This window comes from Pundamilia nyererei, unplaced genomic scaffold, assembly GCF_000239375.1.
Source record: "Pundamilia nyererei isolate P.nyererei 1_Seehausen unplaced genomic scaffold, PunNye1.0 scaffold00203, whole genome shotgun sequence".
Lineage (NCBI taxonomy): Eukaryota > Metazoa > Chordata > Actinopteri > Cichliformes > Cichlidae > Pundamilia > Pundamilia nyererei.
Genome location: NW_005187604.1, coordinates 185,839 through 197,810, shown reverse-complemented (window position 1 = coordinate 197,810; position 11,972 = coordinate 185,839). Strand labels below are relative to the sequence as shown.

The following is an 11,972-nucleotide window of genomic DNA, read 5'->3' as shown; positions in this document are numbered from 1 at the left end:
ACTTATTCCTGCGTCTTTTGTGATCTTACAAAGCTTCAAACGACGCGTCGACTATTAAATCAGTCGTCGACGATTTTGATAGTCGACGTAATCGTGACTAGTTGACAAATCGTGGCAGCCCTAGCTCGCACAGACACACACAATGTCTGCAGTGATTTACAGCAGCAAGATCCCACAACAAAACAGCTCCAGTAACAAATTGCAGCATAAAAAGGAGAAGCTGGCGTATAGCTGGGTTGCAAAGCGGTTTGCATATGTGACGGCACCTGCGGACACCAGGTACGGGACTTTCTAGTTGACCATCGGCTGGCATCCGTATGAGCTGAAACAATGCTGTCTGATCCCAAACTTAATGAAAACTTATTGCTTCCCTATTATTTTTTTTTGCTGGGAGTTTGCAACCCTATTAGTTAGGTTGCTTAATATTTCTGCTAAGTACTCTTTAAAATACCAGAATATGGAGGATTGAGTAGGTTTAAGTTTATTAGATTGATCAGTTTTGCTGAACTATGAAATATTTTGGGTGCAGTGTATTTTTTGCATACAGGTATAACAGGATAGCTTTAGTGTTTGTTTGTTTTTTGCTTGAACTTGAGTATAAACTTATACAAAATGCAGCAAGATATTAAAAAAACTGTTTTATTGATTGAAAAACACTATATCGGATTTATATCGTATCGGCCGATATCCAAATTTATGACATCGGTATCAGACATAAAAAAGTGGTATCGTGCCATCTCTAGTAATTAATAATGCCAACAGAGTCGTATCAAGTGCATCAGTGAGCTGCTCAAGCAAGTCTGCATGGAAAATATCAAAGCCTTAGAACTGGGACACTTAAATGGGACGCAGCAATTACTAAGGAGGTGCCACCAACGGCTACACCTCCTTAGGAAACTCCACTATTTTGGAGTCAGCACACCCATCATGATGACTTTTTACTATGCCTTCCTGGAAAGCATCATGACCTTCTCCATCACCTGCTGGTTCCACTCCCTCAGCCTTCAGAACAAGAACAGACTGCAGCACACTGCATCAGTGTGCTCTAAAATCATTGGGCTGGCTGTCAGAACTCTGGCACAGGTTTTCAGCCAACAGGCCCTTAGAGAGGCAGCTAAAATCATCAACGACCCCTCTCACATTCTTCACCCCGCATTTCAATGCCTCCCCTCTGGGCGATGCCTCCGCTGCATTTCCTGCAGGACTGAGAGGAGGAGCGCCACCTTTGTCCCCAAAGCCACTCTGCTTTTTAACACCAGCCGATAACACCATTTCCCACACCAGAAACATAAACTACACTCTTTTTATACTACCGACACTTTATTCACTTTTAGTCACTCACAGTTATTTATTCACCTTTCAGTCACTTTAATTTTAAAACTGTATATACTGTATATTCTGTGTATTTATTATCTCACTCTTATTGCCTGTTCTTACTGTCCTTATCTTCAACGTTATGCTGCTCTGTTGTATGTTAATTGCCCCTTGGGGATAAATAAAGTCTAAAAAAAAAGGTTTACCGTTTGAAAGTTGGGGGTGTTGGATAAAGTCAGATGGCATTAATCACTACAAAGTCGCTACTACACTGCTTCCTCACTGGCTTCATCTTGTGCTTTGGGTTTGCTAAAAACAACCGATAAAATCTGTGAGCAATGTGAAAGAAGTAGCTAGTGGGCAGAAAAGCCCAGATGACTCTCCCAGTGCATTCTGATGTCTTTCAGCTCACTGTTTTGGATCACTCCCTGTTAGCAGTAGCAGGAGGAAGGTGGCTGTTTTCAGCGAAAAGAGAGTCTGAGACAAAATCATTCTATCAATCTGTTCAGCAATCAACAGCAGGCAAGGCAACTACAGTAAGTGACGACCACAAGAAGGATTTAAAAAAACAAAACATAACCAGAAGGAGTCTGGACAATGAAGATCATTTTAATTGAATCTGGTTAAACTGGCTGCTGGTTGGTCAAAGCAAACTGATCAAGGCGTTCTGTGTAAGCTGAAGTTACAGTTACAGTTTTAGAAATGTTTCCCATGCTTCGAACTCTTGTCAGACAACACTGTAATTGTACTGACAAGAGCACAAAAGCCGGGCAGAGACAAACACGTGTGTCTAGACATTATCTCTCCTCTAGCTTAAATCCCTGCCAACCATATGCATCTTTCATCCAAACAACAAAAGGTGTGCAGCAGGCACCTGCTTGAATGTCAGCCCACAAAAACCAGACGTCTCCTGCAGGGAAAACAGGAGAGAAATCCGCTTAATAATCTACATTTCCAGAGTGGGAATTGCTGGAGGGCACAAACAGCCCTGAGCCTACCAGGAGGGAAAATAGAATTACTCTGAACGATACAAAGCTCCAAAAATATGAACGACTCCACTGTCTGCCCAACTTGTGTGTTGGAAAAAGAAACTGCTCGGTTCTTTCCACGTCACCCATTTCCCCTGTAGAAAACAGAGCTCACTGTGGTTTCTGAGGGACGGCATAAACTCCAACAGCAAACTCTTAAACACATGGACTAAGAAAAGGGCCTGTATTTAAATCCCCCCAATTATATTTAATTGAGGAAAAACACAGCCAATTCCAGCCGCACCGGCTGAGCCTGTGAGCTGAGCCTGTGAGCTGAGCCTGTGAGCTGAGCTTGCATTGTGACGGGCCCGTTTTCACTGGGGACGGAGCAGTGGCAATGGAAACGTAAAGCTGGAGACTGAGGCAGGGATAGGGAGGAAACCGTGACAGAGGGAAAATGAATGAGAGTATAGATAATGAATGAAAGAGAGAAAAAAATTAGATCGAGTGAGGGAGGGAGGGTTGGATAATTACGGCTAGGAGGGAGGGGAATAACTTCCTCCGTACTGCCCTCCTTGTCTTGTGGTGCAGGGTTATTTTTAGCTACGAAGGAGAGCAACAAGGTGCTGTAAAGGCAATCATTTCTGCTGCAGCACAGCCATCGCTCACTGCAACATCTCTGTCACGGCAGACAACACACACACACACAAATGCATGTGTGTGGTTTTTAAAGGCCAGACTAAAGCTGTCAATAGCCAAAATATAGCCAACATTCCCCCTTAAAGGGCCACAGTCTCAAACATATCGACAACACAACACCTAGCTACCTATCTACATCTGCCCAAATCAGATTTGTCAGCAATTTTCCTCCCTTAATTTGCCACCTAAATAGCAACTTCTTTAATTGTTTTGGGCTAACGTGTATACTGCATTTCGCAAAGGTCAAGTTTCTCACTTGAAAGTGCTTCTCATTTTTCACACCGAAAACAAAAGCCCACTCTCAGATGCCAAACGTGTCAATACCAGCCGAAAGTGTGTCAGGTCAAGCCAATTGTGTTAGGGATTAGCTGAACGCACATACACAGAGTGTTTTCCCCACATCAATGACATTTACCGGGTCAAGGAGAAGAAATCCTATCCTAGCATCTGAATCAATAGCTCCTCTTAAAGGAATTAAAAACATACCGTATTTCATTACCCGATGCATCTAATAGCGTTTTCTGAGATCGATGTTTATATGCTTTTTGCTGTCCTATAGATTATCCCTCCACTTTCCATCTGTCTCCGCAGTACTACGTTTTGAGGTTAAAGTAATCAAATCTGAAATTTGATATCCGTGACCATTGGTGATCCTTTACTCATTAACATATGTTACGTTTAATAAGTGGTGAGAAAACCCCCACACCTATCAGTGCACTCAAAACACGTCTTCTTGGGATCTAACTAGGACTAATTACAGCTTTAAACGCCTTGTCTAGATCTTCACTGCCATACAGGGACTTATGCAATTCAGTGCTAATTAGGCAAGTATGTTAGAAACAAACTTATTGCAAATGTTGAGATGATTTATAGATATGAAATATGAATAATGCTAAATAGTAACGTGTGTCAGCAGTTAAAGATCTGCTTCTTAGTGTAGCATGACTCACAGCCCTGCAGTACCATGCAGAGAGAGACAAAGGGATTATGGCAGATTCCAAGAACAAAACAGTTATTTTACTTTAACAAAGAGGTTGCTGCTCTACCACGTCTTTTTAAATTCGTTTTTTTAATCAGGAAGTGAAGTCTGGAGTCTGGAAAATTGGAGGTCCCAAAGAAAACCCACGCAAGCACATAGAGAACATGCAAACTTCAAACAGGGCCAAACCAATCGCGCTGTTGCTGTGGAACGATTTTAACCACAGAGCCACTGTGCGCTTTGACCTGTTAGTTTGTTTTACTGTGTGAGTCTACAGTTAGTTTGGATCCAAGTTACGCTGAAACACCAAACACATTGCAACTTAAGGAAACACCAGGAAATAGAAAAATGCAGAAAAATCCAAAAGTACACAAAACGCAGCAGAAGTTGGATAAAAGACAACGGAAGAAGTCAAAAAAGAAAAGCAAACATGTTTTGTTTTTTGTGGGTTTTTCGTTTTTCTGTCATGTTTTATTCAACTTTTGTAATGTTTTGTCTGCGTTTGACCTCTCAGGGCCACCGTACCCAACTCACACAATAATACTAAATAAACTAACCACTGGCAGTGATAAGCCAGTAACTCCTTTGTCCATTAATGCAAAATTACTGTTGTTGTTCACAGAAATCTGGTAGCTTTACACAGAAAAATGTTAAATGTAGCAAACTTCAAAAATACATATAAGCTATTATTGACTCATTAGGTGGCTAAAATGCTTAGCATCTCTCCCAGTACTCCTACTGCTCCTCCATACTGGGGGCATGCTGACAAGATGTATTATAGGTAATACACTGACTGTGGAGAAATAGCTCATATAAATCAAACAAATAAAAAATTCAAATTGACCTTTTAATACAAAAAAATTGGATGAAATACTAAATAAGATTAGAGGATTATTGGTTGTCTACAAAGCTAGGTTAACTGTTTCATACCTGCTTTCTTAAAGCCAAGAGAAACACCTGCCTGATGTGTCATCGTATCTATCACAAGAGACTTGAATAGTATCAATCTCCTCTAACTTCAACCACAACAGGAAATGAGTGCAATCCTAAAATTACAAATTATTAATTTAAGTTGGAAATACGTATCTTACCTGTGATGAGTTCTCGTACTTCCATGTCGTTGGTCTTCCTCAGAAGGCGGATAAGGGCCGGAATGCCATCACAGTTCTTGATGGCCACCTTGTTGTCATTGTCCTTGCCATAGGAGATGTTGCGCAGGGCACCACAAGCCTTACGATGGACTTCAGATTTGGGGTGATCCAGAAGACCCACCAGAACTGGAATTCCCTTCAGCTGACGCACATCTTTCTTAATCTTGTCATTTTCGTAGCACAAGTGCTGCAGGTAGGCAGCGGCGTTGGACTTGACTGGGTCGATCGGGTGGCCTAGCATGGCAATGACCTCAGGGAGATCTGGGTCCCGCCAGCGTGGGTCCTTGCGGATGCTGTCGATGGAAGGTGAGCGACGACCACCCATGCGGTCCAGACTGGCCATGCTACCCCTCTCTGGCTGAGCCAGTGGTGCTGAATACATCCCATGGATGTAAGGGTGGCGCTCATCGATCAGCTCAGCCTCAATGGGGTCATCTGGGTACCCTCTGGATGAGGAGAGAAGAGAGGACAGTTAGGACGAGGAAGATGGACGAGGTAAATGGGGGGTGACTCAGACAGATTTGTCCAAGAGAAGAATTAGGCAGCCGGGGGGGGAAACACTCTGAGAGAAGCTAACTGAGGTGAAAGCTGCTGACTAATGAGGGGAAAAGAGAAAGCAAAGGACAAGGCAAGTAAGAGGTGAAAAGAAGTGAGAGACAGAGGAGGACAAGGACATGGTACTGGACAGAAACCAGATTTGCCAGAAGCATTGTGATGGTAGTTCTTTGCAATAAAATACATATAGTATGCAGCATTCTTATTATTCCTCCCTGCCAGGTGGCAGCAACAAAAAAGTCAGACTTCAAGAAACATAAAGTCTTAGAAGGAGTGACTGAGAGACAGGAAAAGACTGGTGAAAGAAAAGACGGGCACTTCACAAAGAAACAGAGACAAGGCAATACCAAAGAAAATCCTTTGAAGGATAGCCTTTTTAAGTTTTTCCTTTTCTTTTTTTTTCTAGAAGCCACCACATACGGCAGAGAAAGGATTTGATGTCTTTTCCCCCAGGGAACAGCGAGAGCTCGGCTGTCCCCTCAGGGAGGACTATGAGCTCCTATGATACCTCCAGGGCTCCCTTTGCTCACAGTGCCAACTCTAGCATACAGTTGCTGAAATGTTAATGACCATCACTCTGGGACGCTTCTACCAGCATTACCCTTATTAGCTCTACTGACATTATAGCTAAGGACCTAAACAGTCTTCAGCTTTGCTAATTTTTCTGCAATGGAACTGAGTGGCAGAGAAAGAAGGGAGCTCATGGGGTCCGCTGAGGGGGGAGGCTCCTTTAATGATCCCCTATTTCCAAAGCCTCTCAGAGCCTGCTCTTTGCAACTCTTTACTCCATAGACAGCCTCATCAAATTCCTGCTGGAACATGGATGAAAAAATAGGCGCTCAATTCCAGTGACAGATCATCGTTGCTAGAGTTCAGGTGACTTATTGTTTTTCTTTAATCACAGGAAAGGTTTTCTTTTTTTGTTGGGCTCAACTGCAGCAGCTCAGGTAAGCCAAATTTAACACTGGCAGAAAAGTTCAAAGGAACATTTTTGAAGCTTGTTTCACTGACATGTCTCCTTTGTCTATAAGGAGAATGTTTAGTAGGTAAAAATCTTAATATGGGAAGAGGAATATCATTACATGAGTGCACTTACGCACAGCCATTATCATACCTCGCCTACTCCACAGCTTGAAACTGCGTACCCTCATTACATAATACAGCTGCTCTCCGCTTGTGGTACTTGATATATGGTGGTTAGTGGTGTGACAAAATGGTGGTCAGTGGTAAGCTGACTGAGCTCTAGTTGTAATGTGTTTTTTATTAATTATGCTTCCCACGCATCGTCGCTTTGTTTTTATGAACAAATTTGATGAATGTTTAGTGCTTACTTCAAATGAAAATCCTCTACTTCTTCACCTTCTCTATTTTGTGGTGTGGTTTGGGTCGTAATGTCAAATGGTTGTAGTGATGTTGGCCCCGGTTTGAACACATTTCCTGTTCCCCTTGAAATTTAAGCCCAAGCCGTTTTCCAAAGAATCAGCCGCCGTAGTGAGTAGTTTACTACCTGGCAGGAGAAATCTCTGACATTTCAAAAAGCGATTTTCAATTGCTATCTGAGATCGCTTGTGAAAGAAAAATACAGACATGACATTTGCTCTTAGTCATTGCTTATAATGAGCTGACTAAATGTATCGGATGCAACAGGAGAAAAGTGACAACACAAAGCTGCGGGTCTTTTGGAAGTTCCCCACAAGCATCTTTCCCGTTCACGTCTCCTCTTATTAAGACGAAAGCTGTGAAGGTGTACGTCAGTTTTTTTGTTTCCTTTCCACTCTATGTTACAACCAGATTTTGGATGGTTTGCATAGTGTGGGTTGTTTGAAACAAGCACCTTTTGTAATGATAGCTGTGGAGTGCAACAAATTTAATCAGGTTTTCACAGATCTCAAGTGCATGAAGTGTGCAAAGGTACTGGAGACCTTCCTAGGGCAAAATATGTATAGAACAGGGTGTTTAAAGCATATTAAGGCCGACAAGTTGATATGGTCCTGCATACTTTTTACAGCAGCAGGCAATTTTCCATATCTGTGTGCTATCAAAAGCCCTCCACAAAATAACGAGAGCTGGAGGGCAAATAGCACAACGTTAAGTGCTTGCACACCTAAATCAGTCATCTCTCTGTTTCTAAGTTCAGCACGGTGGAACAAAAAGGACATTTTGTTATTACTGCTTTTAAAGTCATTACATAAAATATAATTTGTTAATTTGTGCTAAACTTTGAGCAGTCAGTTTATCTCAATGTTTTTTCCGTTCTTTGCCAGATAAGAGACTTGGATGCTTAGGGGCCGTTGTATAATCGATAGAAGCTGGTTAAAAGTTGGCTGCAGGACACGTGCCCTCCCTCGTTTGTTGCGTTGTTTTTCCCATAACTGACATTTTGGCTTTTATGGTACAACTTGGTGCGTCTTACTGCCAGAAAAATCGATACGAGATGTACTAAAAGAAAAACTCCTGCTTAACTATTGTAAAAAGATTCTAAATCTCCTATTCAGGTGTATGGAAGGAGGATTAATAGAGATGGAGTAAGACAACAAGGCTGTCAAGAACAGCCCTGCGGCTAAATGCTGCAAGTTAACTAAATTGAAAGAGCCATGGTGCTGAACGGCTGTAGCTTGAAGGGATATGTCAAGTCACAACAAACCTGAACTGCAAAGGGCATTTGGTGTATTCTCCGTGTTTACGATTCTTTTAAAAGTTTCTTTTTCCTCTCTAATCTTTATGGAACATTTTGGGGAGCCACAAATCTCAATAGCAGCCTGTAACCACAGTATGGAAGGAGGGGCCAATCACGAGCGCAGAAGCCTGATTACAGCACATCATTTGGACAACAATTGCTGCTCTGAGGTTTGGCAAAAAAACACTGAGCTTCTTGACACACTACAAGGAAAAGGAGGGAAGTTTTAAGCGCATGTGCACGTGCTGCTGGTTTACTAATTGCTTCCATGTGTACGCCACGATCCAAACACATACAACAACATTCAGAGATCTCTTTCGCTATAGAGTATTTGACTTGACAAGGCAAAGAAAGGCAGAAATTACCCCGCTCTAAAAGAAGGGAAGTTCACAATCTCAGCATCAACAACACTGCACATACCCGCCACACACACACACACACATGCAGACACATTATCTGCAGTGTTTCTCATGCACTTTCTTTAACGTGCACTTCAATACACAGATAAGATGTACAGTTGTGCAGATCGTGCCTCATTTAGATCTGGGCCAACGTGGCGGGGCCGGTGGTGAAGCAGACATCTTGAGGCTGAGTGATGGGAATGTCAGGATTTGCATTTAAATTGGCGCCATTGTGCGTGCAGGGTAGGGTGTATTCATAGGATGTGAAAGGGTTCTTTGCAGCCAGATATGATGATGCTCTTAGCATGATTACAGAAGATCACTCTCCTCATGTTAATCGAGCTGGTAAATGTCCAGCCTATTTGTGTCGTGTGCGACTGCGCGGGCGCGCTTGTTTTGTTTTATGACACAAAGAACAAAGAAGAAAAGATAAGCAGATACAGTAGATATGAGATGTGTGTGTGGCTGCAGAGTTTGGTATTCATCGATTTGTTTGAACTCTGTCACATCCTCACTATGCTCCCATTGCTTCATCGTTTGTCAATTACTTGCATCACATTTCAGTCACGGCCATGCATGAGCCTCGTCTTCTGCAGGCCCATAAAAAGAGGCGACTATGAAGGATTACAGGCTTAGAAGATGTTTGGATTTCATATGTACAAATACCATCCTGGCATTTATGAGGTTTTCAGTGACTGTCCCTGTTGACAGTTTGCTCATTTTGAATTAATATTGTTTTATCGTGCATAGAAGTCATTGTGGAAATGGGAAGTGAAAGGAACAGAGCTGGAGTCTTTCCATCCAGTCACTTTTTAATTACTCTGGTTTTCTGATAGCATTTTCTTTTACATAACTACTTGAGTTGTTTATTTTTTTTAAATAAAGTGACATTGTTTCATTGACAGAGTGGAAGTATAACTACCCTGCTTCCACAGATGGGAATAATACAGAATGCAGCAACTTCAAAAAAGTAGTAAAAAAGTGCACAAAAACAAATCAAAACTGGAAACTGACCAACTGTATTTTTAAAAAAAATGCTCACTTTGAATTTGAGGCCAGCAACACACGTCAAAGACACTGGAACAAGATAAAGTAAGTAATGCTAAACAGGAATCTCAGATATCTTGTAACTAGTTGTTTAGCAACAGGTCATCAGAATGATACAAAGAGCAATTACAAAGCAGGAGCAGAAATCACTTCTTGTGCTCAGGAAAACAATGATCAGCAAAGATAGTCCAGGGCAACCTCACAAATGCAAAATCCAGAAGCATCACCATCTGCTATGGGCCAAAGATCTTTTGCATGGAGCAGCAGTGCACGAGTGTCCTGTACAAATGCACTCATGCACTTAACAATATGAACCGATTTCATGGCAGGTCTGGCTTGTTTTAGCACTCTGGATGCTAAAATAGCATCCTGCAGTTCAAACCTGTCACCCTGTAAAAACACTAGAGACGCTGATGAGCAGGTGAAATCCTGCATCAGGCAAGAATAAGAAACAATTTGCTTTCAAAACTGCAACAACTGTTCTCCTTATTTTAAGTGTTATTGAGGTGATGCAACACAGCTGTAACTTTTTCAAAAGGAGCACAGAAAAACTGAAAAACTACTCTTGCTCTGGTTGGATTTGAATGCCTCTTGACAAGATGGGACAAGGGAGAAAATGCCTGAGTTGGCTAGTGTCACTACAGACAAAAGAGGATAGAAATGACCCCCTCCATCCACCGTCCCACCCCACACTATGCAATTAAGCGGTCACTAAATGTGTCTGCATGTATTTACATGTCTGTGTGGGGGGAGTGACCCCCAACGCTGACTGTCCAAGGAGAGATGAGCCATTAAAGGCTGGTTTAAAAAAGCTTCAGTAGTCTGGCACGGTTCAAAAGCAGCTATTAATCAACCTGGCCCTGAGGACACCCACACCTGAAAGGTGCTCGTGGACACACGCAGTGTGTCACACACACATTAAGGATGTGCTAGGCATTCACATTCAGACAGTGTGGGGGATGGGGAGAGGAAGGAAGAGCAACATGTATCTGCAAAGCCTGAGCAGGAGTAAGAAAGAGATGCCAGGTAGGTAGGTAGGTAGGTAGGTAAGTAGGTAGGTAGGTAGGTAGGTAGGTAGGTAGATGCAGAAAGATATGGCAAAGTATAAAGTGCCCAGACAATTAGATGCACCAACAAAATATCAGATAAAGCTCCATCAGGCTTGTCTAATTCTACACATCACACACTATACGGAAGCTACAATTAGCACCTGCTGCTTGGAGTTTTCATTCATGAACATAAACTGTAAAAAAATGATCCCTCCTTTCAATGGTTGGCTCACAGATACAAAGCAGAGATTCTAAGTTAAGTTCTTTTACAGGACATAAGGTATCTCATGTCTGATGTTCACTAAGATTACTGAAAAAATGTTTGACTGTGTTAACAGATGACAAAGGGAGAAGCTGAAGGTTGAAGAAGAGAAACAGCAAATGCAGATGTTGCCATGTAAAGAAATTCACGATGTGATCCATCTGTTAACATCCTGTCATGTTATGGTTCACCTTTCTGGCTCAATGACCGTATGCAAGTCTCTGCATTTTTGTATGTATGTGTACTTGATAGCTATGGTAATACAAGACTTTCAAATGAGGCACATCCAGAGAAGCCCAAAAAGACATCATCATTTCTGTCCATGAGCAAACACTCATCCACGGAGGTGACAAAATGAGTGCTGGACTCCAATGCATAAAGAGGTTTTATTACAAAACATCTTCATTTCTGAGCATAATTGAGGGCTTGCAACGTAATGATAAGCTGTTATTAAAGTCCTTAAATTCCCAGATTTATTACAGCACGCTGGGTTAGCCAGTGCTTTCTTGGAAGAATATTAATTGTGCTTCGAGTGCTCAGGAGAGACTGGGCACTCGGGAGTGAGCTCACTGTCACTGTTACTGTTACTGGAAGGGAAAAGGCTGTTTGGATGCTGTTGTTTTGACACGAGTGCAGGAAAAACTAAGCAAAGAAGAAAGAAAGATCGTCTTTCTTTGGACAGCAGTCATCCAAGAGCTGCTACAAATCTGTGTTTGTGTGTGTGTGTGTGCGCAAGTTTGTGTGGGCAATCACATGAGCAGCTGTCAGTGTGCATGTCTGAGGGGTGTATGTGGCTGTTAGGCCTGTGTTGTGACACATGTAAGGCAGGCTACAAATTGCCTGTCAAAGAAAGCGCCTCTCACAAAGCGG

The 11,972-nt window shown here is 42.2% G+C and overlaps 1 protein-coding gene across 10 annotated transcripts in view; it reads right to left on the bottom strand.

The window, feature by feature from the left end:
* The window catches only part of arvcfb (ARVCF delta catenin family member b), a 242,479-nt gene that overhangs the window by 64,545 nt on the left and 165,962 nt on the right, over nucleotides 1-11,972 (bottom strand). For all 10 annotated transcript variants that reach the window (XM_005747739.1, XM_013914544.1, XM_005747742.1 and 7 more), the window contains one exon: nucleotides 5,052-5,557. In XM_005747739.1, coding sequence (XP_005747796.1) covers nucleotides 5,052-5,557 — 506 coding nt within the window. The remainder of the gene's footprint in view (nucleotides 1-5,051; nucleotides 5,558-11,972) is intronic.